Below are 18,057 nucleotides of genomic sequence, written 5' to 3'. Positions count from 1 at the left end.
GATCCAGATTACTGGACTGTAAATCCATTTACATTTGTTGGTCTGAGGAGATCATAACAACAGAAACACAAAGTTTGTTCTTCTATTAAACATTTTTACATTTCATTTATCCTTTCACAGGAGAGACTTTACAATTTAATACATTTACACGATACTTCTTCTGTACTATATTCTATTATAGAAACAAGGTTAGTGTGATAAATAATGTTGATGTGACTCAGACCTTCTATCAGACGGTCCGTATGACTTTATCTTAAAATCTGATTATTTGGGATCTTGAAAACATCATTATTATTTAGGCTGATAAAGATACAATGAAATTGACATATCAACTTTTAGGTTGAAATGTTTTCATTACTAGTTCAATATTTTCTCACAAGATTATAATTTATATAACATGACAGTCTCTTCAGATAATTTACTGTTTTATAATTAGACTATTTAGAGTTGTTGTTATTTCTATTGTTTTTCCATGTTATGAATTATTGTGTTGTTTTTTTTTTTTACTTTTCTTTGTTTCCTTGACAGAAATGAGCTTCATTGTCATCTTTCACTTCTCATCAGGTTTTAATAACTGCAACAGTCAAAGACACTCAAATTGACTGAACACTCAATACAGTAAAATAAAATAGACATGACAGACAATGATGAAACAGATTTAGTGACATTTTTCTAGTTCTTTTGATTTTTGAATTCATACAGTACAGGCCAAATGTTTGGACACACATTCTCATTCAAATGAGTAGGAAAGTGTGTCCAAACGTTTGGCTAACGTCTGTACTACAAGTGAATATTCATCTTTTCCTAATAAAAACAAATCAGTGCCTCAGATTCAGAAGGTTCAGGAAACAAACAAGCAGTACACTCACATGACCAAAGACCTGGTCTTGGTTTAAACAACCAGCGAACACTGATCTGGTTTTCATCTTCATCTCAGTTTGAATTATATTCACTGAGAAAAACACAGTTTTACTTTCTGTGACTCAGAGTTCAGCTGCAGGAGCTCAAAGTGTTAAAATGCAAATACTGAAAGTAAAAATTAAAGTAAAATCAGGTAGATCAACCACAGCAGGACACACAGAGAGCCAAACCAGGTGAGCCAGTCCACACTGATGACGTCAAAAACTTTGTCCATCAGACTCTGATCAGTGCTGCTCTCAACCGCCAGCCGCCGCTCCTGTCGCCTTCTAACACTCAGCTCGTATTCTGAGATAAACAGGAAGTTTTTCCCATCCTCGCAGACTGCTTCTCGGCCCAGGCTGGTAGCTGACACGTCTCCGTCTGTCAACCTGAGACGACCACGATGACAGGAAGTCAGACAGCACGGCCTCGCCACAGCCAGCATAGGCCTGACACACAACACAACAGTCCAACACAAAACGTGACAAAGCCAGCACAAGACCAGAAGTGGAGCGGAAACCAAGACCACGTCACCTGACACCTTTATTTTGAAGTTTTGTGTTAATTTCTCAAAGTGAAAGAAAAACAACCAGTGTTGTTGAATAATGAAATGTTGCACACTTTAAGATGTCACTTCAAGGTGAAGTTGAGTTGGTTCACAAATCGTTCGATATTAAACAACTTGAACACATTACTTATTAGCGTGTTGCTGTTATCTTGTTAACTGATGAAAGGAACAAAGATTTGTTCAGCTCAAGACTTATAAAATAATCTAAGAATCCACGAAAAGTGAAACCATCCAGCAGGTTGGTTACTTATTGAGGCTTAGTGAGTCGTGTTAAATTTGGACTTTCACTTGTTTTCTAGAGGTTGAAGGTCTCAGGACTCAAACGGAGGACAGGAAGTGGCTCCTGACCATCACTGCTGGCTAACAGACAGCTATGCTGTGAATTAAAACAGAGTTTGTGTGGGATGGTCAGCCTGATCAGGTGATGACTGATGAATGTTTCAGTAAATTACAGCTGCATCAGCAGGAACTAACAAACAGGCTAACTTGTCTTGGACGCTCACATCACCAAAACACAACGAGCAAAAAGAGCTTCGATTTAAAAACCAAACTAGCAGACTGCCAGTAAATTAGCTGCTGTTGCTGTGTAGCTGGTTGTATGCTACCCACCAGGTGAGCGTGGGCGCCAGAGTTCCCGTCACCTCCACCTCTAGCATCAGTGGAGAGCCCTCCATGACGGTGGCTCTAGACAGGGGCCTGGTGATGAAGGGAGAGCCAGCTTTAGAGGCCTTTCCCTGGGCAACAGACTCTGGTTGGGCCTGAGAAAGAGGCGAAGCAGGAAGTGGGGGGCCCTGGATCTGAGGAGTCAGCCTGATCTCTTCTCGGATGGCCACAGGTTGATACATGTCTGGGTCTTGGTGAGAAGTTAGTAGATGAGGTGGACAGGATGGGGATTGGATATGCAGGTTAGCCTGCTGAGCCGAAGCCTGAGGAGCAGCGGGCTGCAGGGAGCTGCCGGGGTCATGCACTCTCTGGAGGGAGCCGACTGTCGGACAGCTCTGCTCGCTGCAGCATCTATTACTGATGGTGCTGTTTGGGTCTGGAACAACAGGGCCATCCTGAGGGGAGGGACCTTCTCCCCGGGACCTGAAGGTGCTGCTGCTCTGAGGAACTGAAGAGCAGGACTGCTGAGTGACATGAAGGGTTGAGGAACGGTTGCTGTTTCCTCTTTCCTTGATGGTTCGGGAAGAAGGTCCATCCTGATCAGGATCTGGGTCTGGGTCTTTGAGGACAAACCATCTGGCCTTGTGTACCAGTCTGGACTGCGGTGAGGTCGGACTCTGGGACGGGACCTTTTTATGGAGTGAACTGCTCCTTGCTGGCTGTGGCTGAGTATCTGAAGAGGACTTGAAGGAAGCGGTCTGCTCGGGAACTGGACTGACTGGAGATGGTTGCTCCTGGATTTTGGAGGATTCTGAATGGAGGCCGAAGTGTAAGGAGGACGATGGTGTAAAAGTCTTGTCCTGACCACTAATAGTTTCGATCTGAAACGTCCTCTCACTTTTGAGGACCCCAGTTTCTTCTGGATTCCTGTCCTCATGACAATCAGGGTCTGGACCAAAGGGCACAAGAGCAGTCCCAGTCAGACCCTGACAGGGATTGATCCCTGATACTGTGCTGTCCTCCTGAGGACAGTTAGACTGACCATCCAGATCCTGGATGAGTGTCTTTGTATGAGGGACATCACGGTCCTTCCTGTCTGTCATGTTGTGAACTGGGTTAGAACCTGTTTCAGGACCATCCAGAGAAACGTTGGATGTCTGGGAGGACTGAAGGGACCTCAGTGCGGTCCCTTCAGTCCTCATGATGCTGCACATAGTGCTGCTGAGGACGGTTGGAGCAGGAACTACAGACGGACTCTGGACATACAAACTGGACTCCAATCTGAACCTGAGACACAAACAGAGGAACACATTCTTAAGTCTGGACAGTTTCCTGGTTCCTAGATGGACCTTGAACCAAGAACCTGCAGCTTTAATAGCTGAACTGTGTTCTGCTGGTTGACCAACCTGGAGCTGCTGCGGAGGCTGGTGGGAGAAGATGGACAGGCCTCCGTCTGACTGGACCGTCCCTGTTGGGCACCAGTCTCACTGTGGACATTGGACTGGTGGATGTGCGTGCTGTGGGAGCTGAAACAAACACCCTCCTCAAAGTCTGACTGCAGCATCCCGGACTCTGGTGTCTCCGCCAGCGGCGGCAGGGAAATGTCATCAGGTGACACACATTCATAGTCATCATTGGAAAACGAGTCCTCTGCCTCTGACAGGCCTCCCACTGATGCATCCTGGGTAAAAGGACAGAGTTAGACTGATGAACCTGCTCAAAACAGCAGGTTGATTTCTCGGTTCATGTAAAGTTTTTTTGTTTCATTCGGATTTGAACACAAATGAAAGTTACAGCTTTAACAGTTTGTGGGGATTGCCTGCTTCAGTGCTGAAAACTGGTCAAAGTAAAACTTTCAAACTTAAAGTGACTTAAAAGTGAAGTAAAAGATAAGCTGAGGAGCATGAACACTTTGTTAGTCTGACATTTTTTGGCCTAAAATATGAAGAAAATCGTAACTCAATAATCTGAAAATGTTCCAATAACAGAAGGAAAATTGAAAAAATCTAAAAGAATCTAAAAGAATCCACTGATCCAGAGAGAACATCTGAAATGAAATCTGAGCAGTTAAGAGTTTCAGCCACAGGAAGTGTTTACCTGCTGCTCCATTTCTTCCATCTCCCTCCTCTGAAACTCCATTTGGACATCAGAGAGCGATGGGCCAGTCACAGCCAGGGGGGGTGTGGCCTTAGAGCCTGTGACCGCAGGCTGTGATAGGCTGTGGATGGCGTGGACCTGACGGTGGGTATCCAGCGGGCGGCAGGACAGGCTGAAGGTGTGGGTGGAGCAGTGGGTGAGCTGTTGTCTATGGCCAAAGGACAAACAAACATAAAAACACACCAGAAAAGGCTGCGGTTCATCCTCTGGGGAGCGACCTTCATTCACTCTACCTGCTCTCTTGGATCGCTGCCTGGCTGTACGCCTCCTGACTGCGGTTCCTCTGTAATGGAGGCTTCCCATTGGCTGTGGTCTGCTGCTTCACAGGAAGCTCCTTCCCATGATGGTCTGCGGTCAGTTCAGGGGTGTGGCCTGTCTCCTTCAGCTCGTACTGGAAACATAGAAAGACTTCCTGTGTTTTGTTTTTTCACTCAGTTTTAACGTTGAACTTCTTCAGTTGGATGAAGACTTTACCATCTCAGAGGTCTCTGGTGTCAGTTGGTTGTCTCTCTGCTGCTTTTTTCTCTTTCTATTTTGCTTCAGTTGGGTGTCTTTGTCTTCATTCTTCTCTCTGCTCTCCTCCGTCTCATCCATTCTTTCTTTCTCTCTGTCATTCTGTTGGTGTTTTAGGCTCTCCAACTGGAAGATTGTTTATGTTCATTAAAGTCAATAATCTGCAGAATGATTTATTAATGAATTATTATTTTAAAGTTTTAAATAAAGTTTTTACACCCAGAGTGTTACCTTCAGTTTGGCCTCCAGCTCCATCAGTCCGTCACTCAGTTTTCTGATCGACTTCACCATCTCTGAGTGTTTACTGACTGTCCTCTCAATGTAGCGCCGCCCCTCCTCCACCCCTGCAACACATGTACACTCTATTATTGGTTATGTTAATAGGATGGCGTTTGAAACACCTTTCAGAATAAAAACTTGTTCACCATGCAGCCGGACCGCCAGCTCAGAGATCTGACTGATCCTCTCCTCCTGCTGAGGAACTGTCGGCCACACAAACTTCTCAAACTGCTGGTAGAGGACGGACACAGCGTTTGTGCTGCGACACTGGGAGGAAAATTTCCCAACACGTGCGATGGTGGCGCTCGCTTCCTCACACCAGAGCTGGTACTGTAAACACCAAACAACACGTGAACGTCTGGCCGAGGGCAGAGTTCAGACTCAGTGCTCAGATGTGACTCACCTCATCCATGGCCTGCTGCAGTCTGCAGCTCATGTCCAGCGTCTTTTGGTGCTCACTGATGCTTCGCTCAGACTCTCCCATCTGTCTCTGCAGCTCATTGATGGCGTCCTCCACCTCCCGGATCATGCCCCTGTCCTTGACCTCTGACCCCAACCGGCCCGCCATACCTTGCAGGCGTTTCCTGAGCGCCTGCAGGATCAGACAGACTGTGACAGACCCACTTCTGTTCCCTCAACCACCCCAGAGGAAACAGGAAGTAGCAAAAAAAAGCCCACCCCAGTGTGAACCCAAGCCCACAGACTGGTCTGCGTGGCTGCAGGCTGTCAGCCTCAGGACATTACTTTTCCATAGGTGGACTTACCTGCAGTTTCTCCTGATACAGCTTCACCTGCTGCAGCTGGTTCCTGACGGCCTTCATGCTCCTGGTCCTGTCATTCCTCTTCAGGTAGTTAAACTTCAGGTTGTTGAATTTCCTTTTCAGCTCTTTAAAAGAGTCACGAAGCTGAAAACACATCAAATGATCAGCCGACAGTCTTCAGACAACACTCCCTCTTTCTGCGTCACAGTTGATACCTTCTGATTATGTAGTTTGATGATGTTTCATCATTTTCTAACTGAATCTGAAAACATTTCAATGCGGTGCTTCTTGTCATGTGGGCACCACACATGGGTTCTTGGTCCAATATTCTCCACAACTGTCTGATGGCTCCTCATTAAAGTCAGTCCTGGCAGTCGTAGCCCATAGAAAATGAATCCAGCAGGTTTTGGGATAGTTAGACTCATTAAGGACTTTTTTATGATTTTAAACCACTGAATAATGTGATGGGCTAAAGGTAAATCAGATCACCTGAGTTTTTCAATATGATTCATCCTCTGGGGACCATAAACACTTTTTGAGCTACTGGTTATATGTTGTTATCGACAGCTATTATTGTATGTTGTATCCTTTATATCTTTGTTCAGAGCTGCGGATGAAATTTGGTGTTGATCAGCTTCGGTGAGATTATTTTTAGAGCATGAGTGTCCATCAGACGGGAAGAGTCACAGTATCCGATGACCGATCTGTCAGCTAATGACAGCTGAGAGTGCAGAGACAGTGTTATCCATTGGAGAGACAGATGAAGACATTGACATCGGACACTGGGGTGGGGGGTTGATGCATGGGTTGATGAATTAAACACAAGAAGCTACAAACTACCAGGAGGAAGCAGAAAAATCTACAACCTGAAAGGCCTACAATGAGAAGAACACAGAGAACACAGAGTCCATTTAATGGCCAGCAGATATAACAACCTTTCATATGGATACCGAAGGTAATTCAGAGGTTCCTCTGGGACCAAAGTTCATACACAAACAGAGCTGTTCCTCTGAGGATCCTCAGTGGGAACCATAAATACTCTTAACATCGGTGGCCACCATAATGATTCCGCCAACAGACAAATATAGAAGCAGATCTCAACAACCAATCATGTTCTTATTCATCACCCAGCAGTTCATGAAGATCCCCTTCAGGGTGGACACAAGAGTCCAAGGAGACCAAGGAGACTGAAGAGACCAAAGACTCCAAGAAGACCAAAGAGACCAAAGAGTCCAAGGAGACTGAAGAGACCAAAGAATCCAAGGAGACTGAAGAGACCAAAGAATCCAAGAAGACCAAAGAGACCAAAGAGTCCAAGGAGACTGAAGAGACCAAAGAATCCAAGGAGACCAAAGAGACCAAAGAGACTGGAGAGTCTGAGGAGTCCAAGAAGACCAAAGAGACCGAAGAGACCAAGGAGACTGAAGAGACCAAAGAGTCCAAGGAGACCAAAGAGTGTCAATCCTGTTCTTCATGTCTCTGGGTCTGTCAACTCAGTAAATGTTTTCCTAATGAGTTTATGGTCTCAGCCTCTAGTTTACAGTCTTCAAAACAAAATGAAGTTCATTTTTTAAACAATGTTCCATTTAGAGGGAAAGGTGTGGGATTAGGGAGCGGGGCTACTGTGTGACTGACAGACCGAATCACCCAATCAGGAGGGAGAACAGAGCGGGTCAGATCTACCTTTTACTCCAAAGATGGTTTCTGCTGGTTTAAAACTAAGATGGCCGACAGACAGCTGCTTTATTGTTCAGTGACTCAGCAAACAAAACAACTTGTCAGTTCAACATTCTGTATTTCAACAGTTTTACCTACAGAGGGCACCAACATGTTTATCTCCACAGAGAGAGAACCTGATACTGCTGGGGGGGCGAGGATACATCAACCCTGACAACACAAACATAACACAAACACTGAAGGCCTGGACTAATCAGAATGTCCACCTGCTGGACAAACTGGTGGTTGTGTTGTGTGTCTTTGTCACCGCCACACAGAAGAACTGCCTGAACAGACAGACATCAGGTCCGGCTGCTGAAGCAGAGCAGAGTCCACCCTACAGACAGAACAAGTCCAGCTGACTTCAGATAAATTTAGACTTTGATAAAACTGAGCTGCTGCTTCACTTCAGACTCATTCAAATTCCAGCTGGAAGAAGCTTATTCTAAGATTAAAACAGGTCACAGACGAGGGTTTATAGATTATTGATCCTGTTCCTACAGACTACTGACTCATTTCTTTAATGGTTTGGTTCGCTGCTGAAACACTGAATGTCTGAAATCAGTAACAAACTAGAGAAGACTGAATTCTGCTGAAGTCTGTCACACTTCAACCAGAAGAATGTTTCTGATTCCGTTTAGTGTCTGACCTCTGACCTCACCTGTTCGATGTCATCGTTGAGCAGGCGGGTCAGCTGGCGTCTGTGCAGTCTGTCTTCATGTTGAACGGCGTTGTTGAGCCACGAGACGCAGAGACAGTCCAGAGACAGAAGACGGCACTCCAGCTGCTCCAGTCTGAAACTGGCCCAGACCTGCTGCAGGACCAAGACCAAGATACAGGTTGAGTACCGCAATGACCCAGGACCAGTACTACAGTGATCCAGGACCACAACAATGTGAAAACATTCAGGAAAACATTCAGCTTTCATGAAAGAAGTAAAAGTACACAACTACCATCAGCCTCTTGTGTGTGTGCATTCGTACACTGTGTGTGACAGCGGTGCAGATTTTGTTTTTCAGGCCTGTTGCGGTTTTAAACAGACTCTGGATCTGCTGCTGGTTCTCTCTCTGGCAGCTCAACTGGGCCTCATCAAGTCCATCACATCCATCAGATCCAGCTGAAGGGTTTTGGGGGTCCGAGTCCAGCAGCGCCTCCAGCTGCACATACAGAACACAGCCAGTCATCATGTCACATCACAGACCTGGGGGGTATTCCAGGTAGGAGGTTCAACAAACTCTGAGTATATCCCTGAACTCTGAGATGGGAAACTGATCTGAGTTGGTGTTGCTGTTGTTGTTGTGGTTAGCATGTTGTGTTGTGCGTGGCACAGTTTTGTTAGTACTGAGTTGTTGTTTTGTAGTTGTTGTGTTGCTCCGTCTCAGCAGAACAACACACACATGGACCTGTTTGGCTGCGAGGTGGAAGCTGTTGCTCAGGTCTAAGATGGACTCGCTCTGCTGGATCTTGTCCTGGACTTTCTTCTGGAGGTTCAGCAGCTGTGACAGCTCCTCCTCCTTCACTGATCTGGACTTTTCCTCCAGTTGGTCCTGGACTTCTCTCAGAGTCTCCCAGGTCCTAATCAGGTTCTCCACCTCAGCATCAAGTTGCTGGAAAAGAAAAGAAAAAAGGGAAGTCAGTCCTAAAAGTCCAGGTAGTCTCACCTGTAGACCATATAGGTGCCACAGACCAATTCCAGAAGATCCAATGGTCCTAAACATCAAGAATCCTTTACAGTGCTAAAATCCCACAGCTTCCTGACAATCCTCAATCCAGCAGACCCCAGTCCTGGATGCTCCTGTCCTAAATGGTTTGAGTTCTCCTTCAAGTCCAGCATTCCAACATTCCCAGGTCTGTCCAAACAATCCCAACTGTCCTAAGTCTTTATAATGTCAACAAACCCCACTGCTCTCAGAGACTCAGAAAATGTTCCATCAGTCTCAAGGACCCAAAGGTCCAAAAGATCTACTCATCAGTCCACATCAGCTCAAGACTCACATTGAAATGTGGCTTAGCCTGATTGAAGCGCTCCAGCAGTTTGGAGGTCTGCAGGTCTGAACCCAGATCCAACAGGGAGCAGGTGTCCAGCATCTCAGAAACAGAGGTCAAGTCCTGCAGGGTCTGAAAAGATCCATCAGTCAGTCAGAGCAGCTGAAGGTCTAAGGATCTACGCTTTAGTTTCTTGGCAGCAGAACAGTTGGTACCTTGGTCAGGCTCTCTCTGTACTTTCTGCAGGACTTCAGGTCCTGATCAAGGTTCAGGTTCTGGTTCTGGTTTTCATGGTGACTCTGCAGATCCTGCACTTCCTGTTTGCTTCTGTTCAGCTGCTCGAGTGTCTGCTGGACCACAGATATCATGGACTGCAGGTCCAACCCTGATCCGGACACCTGACAGGAGACACACAACTTCCTGTCATCTTGTGAATCAGAATCAGAACTTTATTCCTATTATTTATCTCCTCATGCTGTCATTTCCTGTTGTACCATCTGATCATGTGACGTATGTGGACCCTGAGTGGTTACCATGGCAACAGTGTGACGGCAGTGATTTCCCAGTTCTTGAGCAGACAGGAGCCTCTGCTGCGTCTCCTGCCAGCAGGCCTGGATCTTCTTCTTCGGTGGCGGTTGGCTGGTCATCCTGTTGCTTTCATCAGCTTCCTCTTCCTCCTGCTCCGGTGCCCTCCTGGACTTTTTTCTCAGTTCCTCCAGCTCCTCCTCCACCTGAAGAACAGGAGCAATACCAGCCGACAGCTCAGGTACCTCCACCTCGACCTAGATCCCTGCTGCCCCCTACAGGCTCAGCCTCGTCCTAACCCTTTGAGGCCTTCCTGTTAACACTTCCTATTCAGATAAAGTCAGTCAGTCCTGGAACTGCTGCATCTCACACCACAGAGTCCGGATTGATCCAGTTTGGGTCAGTAAAGCCTTATCTCGTGTTTCCCTCCCCCTCTGACCAGGTCGTCATCGTTTTCGCTGATGTTCTTCTTTCTACCGTCTGAGTGTTAATACATCACTTCCTGTGTCCAACTGAGTCACATGACCAGTCACTGTCCAGATCCAAGATTCTGTCCTCACCTGCTGAGCCATCCGAAGGAAGGTGACATAAGGCCGCAGCAGCTGCAGGTTTGAGTTGAGCTTCGTCTTCAGACTCTGCAGATCCTTTAGCACCAAATTGCCCCGAACACCGAGATCTGGCCTCAGTGTACCGGGCTGAGTTCTGGTCTGCCTCTCCACCCCGCCTCTCTTCAGCTGCTCTGTCAGGGCCTTCAGGGGTGACAGCTGGCTGCCGGGTTCACTGGTTCTACTTGTCAGATCTGTCTGCAGGGCCTGGATCTGGATCAGGATCTGCTTCAGGTTCTCAGCATCGTGATCTGCAGACTGGAGACAAGAAATCTGTCCCTGATTCTCAGCAAAGACGTCCAACTAGTTCAGTTTTACCTCCAAGAGACTTAAAGGCACACGTTTCTTTCTTCCTGAAATGCATCCTGGGAGTTGTAGTTGTATTTTGTACCTGAACCTGTGAGTGCAGCTGTAGGTGTTTGTTCAGAAAGTGTTCAGCTTGTGAGACCTGCAGACCCATTTCAGAGTAGGAAGACAAAACAGTGCTGCCCTGCTGCACCCAGATATGCACCTGCAACACAGACACACACAGGTGTTAAGTGTGTGTTGTGTTCCTTTGTGTTGTGACATCATCTAAGACATTGTCACCTTGTTCATGAGGTGTTCACATGATGACAGCAGCTGTGGCATCTGAGTGGCCAGAAGGGCTTGGTGGGCACGGCCTTCTCCACTTTGACTCTCTGGTCCTCCAACCCGTTCACTACCACAGAAGAAGAAAACCCTCAGTTCAGTCCTGAGCCCGATGACGTCATGATCCAGGTCTGAGTCTCAGGTGGCTCAGTGTAACTCTTCTTCTGAGGTGGTGGAATCACAGGTGTATCTGAGGTGTGTGTTTGTGTGTTTGTGCGCTGTCCTCAGGGTCTGGTGACGAGGTGAGAACATAGTGGTTGTATCTCTGGCGTCTCACCTGACAGGCCGGTGCCGTTCGGTCTCTTCCTCTTTCAGTTCAGACAAATGAACGTCTTCAGGCTGAGAGAGACACACAACCAGACCAACCAACAAATCAACAACAACCTGATAAATGAAACAAACAACCAACCAGTGTGGTCCATAATTCATTAACAGATTCCGGTATTGATATAATAAATAAAAACTGATATAAAATTATATTTGTTGGACATCTCAGATCTCTGGAGAACTGATTCTGTGGACTAAAACTCACAAACAAGAAGCACCAAGTCCAGGATCATTAAATTCTGAATCTGGACTGAATCTCAGCCAGTTACCTCAGATCTGGATTCAGGCTTAGGGCTGGATCTGGATTCCAAGTCAACATCTGATGTGGATCCAAACTGAAGGTTTGTCTCTGTTGATCTGGATTTAGAATTCAGATCTAATCTGGATCTTGGCTCCATATCTGATCGGGATCTGGCTTCTCCTGATGTAGACACTGACCGTGCACCTGACTTTGATCCAGACTGCAGGTTTCTGGTCTTCTCTGACTTGGATCCATGTTTTAGATCTGCTCTGGTTTCAGCTGTGGACGCAGATTGATGATCTTTGGTCTCTTCTGGTTTTAAATCTGTCTTCCAGTCCGATGTGTATCCCAACTGCAAGTTTAGTTTGAATCCAGACCGGAGACTGCAAATTTTCTCTAGTCTAGATCCAGACTTAAGCTCTGATTTGAGTCCAGGATCCAGTCCTGAATCTGACCTGGAATCAGCTTTTAGGTCTGGTATTGATTCTGTTTCAAAAGTTGAGCTCTCTGATCGAGAGTCATTCTTCAAATCAGATCCTGGTTTCCAATTTAACTTAGATTCAGGATCTAGATCTGATAAAATTCCAGATTCTCTGGCTTCTTTTGTTGAGGAATCCAACTGCAGGTCCTGGACCAGCTTTTCATAAACTGTGAGGGTCTGCTCCTGTAGTGAAGAGAGAGGTCTGAGTCCTGATGGTTTGATCTTATTGGCTAACAGTTTTTTTAACAATCATTTCAGTCAATAATTCATTAAATCCAGATTTAATCTGGTCACATCTGTCACAGTAAACCTGGTCCCTGCTGGATCAGTCTCTTACTTCACAGCCGGCAGGTCTGGATTCCTGGTCTTCCTCCTGGATAATGTCTTTCTCTACATGTTGTAGCTGTAGGCTGAGGACCTGGTCCACCCTCCTCCTCTGGTCCTGCAGCATCTCCAGCAGCTCCTCCAGCCTCAGCACCACCCCCCTGCTGCTCTGGGAGGTCTGGGAACAGATAAAGCAGTTGGACCAGAGGCCCTGTTGTTGTTGAATCAGTTAAACCAGTAAAGAGTCTCACCTGGATCTGACTAACTCAGCAGCAGCCCCATGTTTATGCATTTAGATATATATATATATATATATATATATATTCCTCATGTCTTTACCTTGTCCAGGATTGAAACACTTTGTCCAGCAGTCAAATTCTTAGTATGTTTACACATACCTGGCAATACAGCTATTTCTGATTCTGATAACCCATACATCTTAAGCATTAGAAAACTGATCCAGCTTTGTGATAGTCACCTCCCCCTGGTCCTTCTGGTCCTGAAGACCCCCCCCCCTCCTCTGGAGATCTTCAGCCCTCTGCAGCTGTCTGAGCCTCTGCAGCAGGATAGAGCTGCTCCACAAAACCTGCATGGACTTTCCCAGAAGGTCTGGAGAGAAACACAAAGATGAACCAGTTCAAACCAGCGTTAACCTGTCTAACCCGATTTAACTGATTTAAACTGGTTCAAAGCAGTTCATCAACTCAGACTGGTACCTCTTCTCGTGGACTTGTATCTGAGCTGGACTTCAGTCAGTCTGTCTTCTGGTCTGATCTGAAGATCCTTGATGCTGTTCATGCTGAGGGTGAGCTGCAGAGAGAGACTGATACGGTCACATGACGAAACCTCCATCTTTTTTGTGACCTCAATCTGACCCTCCATGAGATGACGAGATCACATGAAAGCTCCACCTCCATCTGTCTTGAGTCAGGTAACCAGATGTGTCCCACCCCCCAACAGGCATCCATGGTAATCATGAAATCAATGGCAGTGATTGATCATAATCATGCTATGGCTGATCAGTGTGTGTTAGAAGACTGAAACAGCAGCAAGTGGCCGAGGTCATGTGCACGGGGTCGGAAGCCACTGCATTCTAAATTCTGACCTCTGTCACTCGGCGGTAGAAGTCCGAGGCCAGCTCAAGGACTTCCTGTCGTCTGTCCAACAGGAGGAGGAGCAGCAGCCATCCTTCGCTCAGAGACGACTCCATGATCTTGTATAATTCCTCATCCTCCTCACTGTTCTTCCTCTGCTGCTCCTTCGTCCCTTCGCCTGTCGTTTTCCTCCTCTGATCTGTCTGTCGATCATCTCTCACTAGTGCCAGAACTTTGCTCTCGTGTTTCTGGGACGACAGAACAAAGTGGAGGAGCAGCACAAACTGGATGTTAAACCTTCCCGCCCAAACTCAGCTAATTTGAAGTTAAAATTGACAGATGAGTTTGATCAGATCTGATGTGTGTTTTTTTCTGGACCTTGAGCTTCTCCATCAGTTGCTGCTGTTCCTGGATCAGTGTCTGGTTTTCCTCCTGGGTGGATCCAATCTCACAGAGGCATGGATGGACCTGGACCAGCTGAAGATGGACCAGAGACCCACTCTGAACACACAAACGCACAAATATATGAGTAAACAACAGTCACTTTTCTTTGTGTCAGCTGATCCAGTCCGTAGGACCACAGGATGATCCTGGACCCATGACTGGATCTAGTTCCCAGCTCATACCTGACAACCTCATCTGAGCTGGTCTCATTCTGTCTCTGATCCAGTTCACGCGCAGCTCAACCTGAGAAACCTGGAGTCATGTCAGAGGACCTGGGGGGTATTCCAGGTAGGAGGTTCAACAAACTCTGAGTATATCCCTGAACTCTGAGATGGGAAACTGATCTGACTTGGTTCACTTTGAGTTGTGTACGTGCACAACCTCTATAAAAAGGCATCATCAATGGAGTCACCATGACAACAGAGAAAAAAAAGATCCAGTTTCTTCACGCCGATGGAGAGGATGAACATGTTTCACCATAAATGTAACACCGCTGCAGCAGGAGAAGAAATTACTACCTGAGTCAACGCGTAAGTTTGGATGGACTCTTCCATTGATTTTACATTTAACTGTCAGAGATCGTAGCTTACAGGTATAAATATAAATGAGAATAAAATCAGATTTTCATTTAGATAGAGCCCATCAGGGGAGGAAAAGGTAAGGGATACTTTGCTGGGCTATGATCGTACCTCACTTTGATTTTTATGTTATTTTTTACATTGACTTAAGCTATGAAACAAAGTAAATATTAATTTAAACCCCTAACAAAATGTTTTAACATCATCTCATTTAATAGCTCCCATCTAATACTCCCATCATTGGGAACAGCCGTTTCAGTGTAAAAGTTTTTGCACTACAGTATACACTGTTTCCCGTATTTATCATACCCATTCCCATATTTATCATAACCATTCCCGTATTTATCATACCTTGGAAATACTTATTTTATATTTTATATTTTATATTTTATATTGTTTTTATTGAGATATCGCGCTTTTGTGTTTTTCTTGTTTTTCTTTCTCGCTGCCATGTGGAGCTGCTAAGCATATTTTCACAGTTAATGTTGGTGACAATGTGAACAGTGACAATAAAGGATTCTATCTATTCTATCTTCTATCTAAAGTTCCTTTTCTCACAGCTCTACACACTGTTGTCTTTCCAAAGTGCTCTGCATCACTGATGTTGTAAAGAAAGCTACCGTTTGTAAAAAAAAAAAAAAACGTAATAAAATTAGCTGTGATGTGAGCACACATCCACAGTGTGTGAGGTTGGTGATGTGTGGCCGGAGAATGTTACTGAGATAAATGACAGACGCTCCTCTGGAAACGCCAGGACATCTAATCTCTCTCCACGTAAAGCATTTGGACTAAGTTGGCCTTGGACATCAATCTGATTGGGAATGAACGGACAGTCCATGTCCAACAGCTGTCTTTGTGTGGGAGGAGACAGGTAGAAACTCGGGGTTTGTCTGTTACCATGGTGACTGACTCTGAGTTTTCACATAACCTGCTTTCTGGAATATCTCTCAGGTCTCCTCAGATCCTGATGCCTCTGTCTGTACTGCATTAAAACCAGTTCTGATCCGACAGACCCGCTTCATCACAGAGGCCAGGTCCAGAATATCAGCACTACCATGTGGACCAGAATCCAAAGTCTAGACTTGAAGTCAGCGTGTGTCTGTGTGTGTTGCAACATTCCTCTGGATGATACACTATCTCTGGTATGTCGACCAAAAAAGACACAACATGACACGTGTCAAGATGCACACATCGCAGACAAACCACAGACCTACAACACAAACACACTTTGAAAACCCTGTCAACAGATCGATAAACAAGTATCCCACATTTCACACATTTAAATCCACACACTCTTAAAACAAAACCAGCTGTTACACACACACACACACACACACACAGCTTTAGTAAATAGTTTGGTCTATAACAGGAAACAGCATGTGGACAGATCAGCCATTGACTGAAGCTAACAGGCTACAGGCTAAATATAGCTAAGCTAAATAAAGCTAAGGTAACTGACACAGGGCTAATCAGACACCAGGCTGACGGGCTGCTAACCATTTTAAATCTAATTAGCATCACATTAAATTGAAGCAGAATGTAGCTGGAGGCTAACATGTTGACATCACCATGTTGAAGGACAGAGTGTAATTTTAATAGCTGATTTATTCTGAACTCTGTGTTGGGTTTGTATTCATGATAAAGAAGAGTTTACTTTTTTTCATCCTAAACTCAAATTTTACAGCTTTTTTCAGTTTGGTGTTGATCTGTTACTGTAGCTGACCACATGACCACAGTCCTGACAGCTGATTGGTTCTGTGTTTTAGCCAGGTACCCTGAGGATGGAGACGACCAGCTGTGAATGGCCAGCCTGGATGGCGATGGTGCTGAGGGCAGTGTAGGATCTCCCTCCTTCCATCATCATTCCCGCCTTTTCTGGTCCTCCACGTGTCAGCCTCCTCAGTGTGTCCGGTCGTCATGGAGACCAGTCCTGATGGGTGCTGAGGGACAGGAAAATGTTTTAAGGTTGAAGTTTCTTTTGAGTCATCAGCCTCTTTTCCTCCAGTTTCCTGCCTTATTCTTCTTCTTCCCTTTGTTTTCAGCACATGATCCAAGATGGTGGTCAGTGTTTCATTCAGGCCCCGCTCCCAACCTCCTCATGCAACACCAACAACAGACAATAATTAAACTGAAACCTTTTCGACTGAAGGTTAATGTTAATATGATTTAATAAAAAGGTTTGAATATCAACAACCTGAACATTCAGGGAAAAAGATGAAAGTCAGATTAGACTTTTATTTAGAACCAGTCTTTGTAATAAAGTGTGAAAACTTAACATACAGTAACTGTTTATAACAGAATCTAGTGGAGCTACTCAAACATTTCTCAAATTTAATATCAGCTGTTACTAAACGAACAAGCTCTTAAAGACAGATGATTGACTGTACCTGCACTTCTGCTGCTGCCGAGGGGACACCAAGGAGACACCAAGGAGACACCAAGGGGACACTGAACAACTGAAGAGACTGAAGAGACGCAGCTGACCAGCGGTATAAATACCACACAGTTGAGTGACAGAGCGACCTCAACCCTCAATATAACCCCACCACCACTCCGCCCCCTTTAGCAGGAAGTTTCTCTGAGTCACTCAGATAAATGAATATTTGGGAACATTTTAATTATTTATCCAGAATCTTGGTCTTTAATATTTTGATATTGATTTGCAGCTGTTCTATATTTAGCACATAATAAGTAATATGTTATACTTCCGACTTTGTATACTTCTCACTTAAACATTTTATATGTTTAAGACTTTATAAGACTTGGTAAATATTTTACATTTTTCATACCAACAATAAATCCAGATCTACAGGTGCTGCTGCTAATGTCCCAGTCCAGGTCCCAGAGCTCAGCTTCAGAAGGACTCAATTATTTAAGGAAAGCAGTTTGTCTTCAGGTAGAAGTGACTTTGAGGTTCAGGTGATTCAGAACCACCCTGATCCCTCAGGAAGGTTTCTGGGCCATGTGTTGGAGAATGGGGCTGAGCACAGAGCTGCTCCTGACCCCCCAAGTCCAGTCTGGTCTACTTTTATGATCACATTAAAAATCACAGTAACTAAGGAAATAATATAAATTAATATTTCATACAGTCAATTCATGATCCAGTAAACTAATCAGGAAATCAATCAAACATTAAATCACCTTTTACTCTGTCAGTTCTATTTATTTCTGTCTGATAAAAAATCTGCTTTAACTCAATGAAAGAGGCCCAGGAGCTGCCTGAAACCAGGAAACCACATCTATCACAATAAAAGACCGGAGACGGTCAGGAGACTGACTGTCAAAATAAAAGTCAGGTGGTCACAGAAACAAAGGGACTCAGAGT

At 45.3% G+C, this 18,057-nt stretch overlaps 1 protein-coding gene across 1 annotated transcript; it reads right to left on the bottom strand.

Moving 5' to 3' along the window:
• Positions 1-598: 598 nt before the first annotated feature.
• Positions 599-17,143, bottom strand: ccdc141 (coiled-coil domain containing 141). The gene is made up of 29 exons (XM_029530681.1): positions 17,120-17,143; positions 16,507-16,672; positions 14,089-14,211; positions 13,722-13,958; positions 13,333-13,426; positions 13,095-13,225; positions 12,630-12,794; positions 12,009-12,475; positions 11,840-11,927; positions 11,521-11,582; positions 11,202-11,313; positions 11,005-11,124; positions 10,569-10,871; positions 10,017-10,214; positions 9,699-9,881; positions 9,493-9,615; positions 8,901-9,104; positions 8,451-8,654; positions 8,159-8,311; positions 5,785-5,925; positions 5,424-5,612; positions 5,167-5,350; positions 4,973-5,085; positions 4,703-4,867; positions 4,462-4,619; positions 4,169-4,376; positions 3,478-3,752; positions 2,078-3,358; positions 599-1,289 (listed from the first exon to the last, which is right to left on the bottom strand). The coding sequence occupies exons 2-29, from the start codon at positions 16,594-16,596 to the stop codon at positions 1,040-1,042; spliced, it is 6,021 nt and encodes a 2,006-aa protein (XP_029386541.1). The 5' UTR covers positions 16,597-16,672; positions 17,120-17,143; the 3' UTR covers positions 599-1,039.
• Positions 17,144-18,057: the final 914 nt, after the last annotated feature.

This window comes from Echeneis naucrates, chromosome 21, assembly GCF_900963305.1.
Source record: "Echeneis naucrates chromosome 21, fEcheNa1.1, whole genome shotgun sequence".
In the NCBI taxonomy this organism is placed as follows: Eukaryota; Metazoa; Chordata; class Actinopteri; order Carangiformes; family Echeneidae; genus Echeneis; species Echeneis naucrates.
Note: the sequence above shows the minus strand (reverse complement) of the source record. Positions and strands in the feature narration are given on the sequence as shown.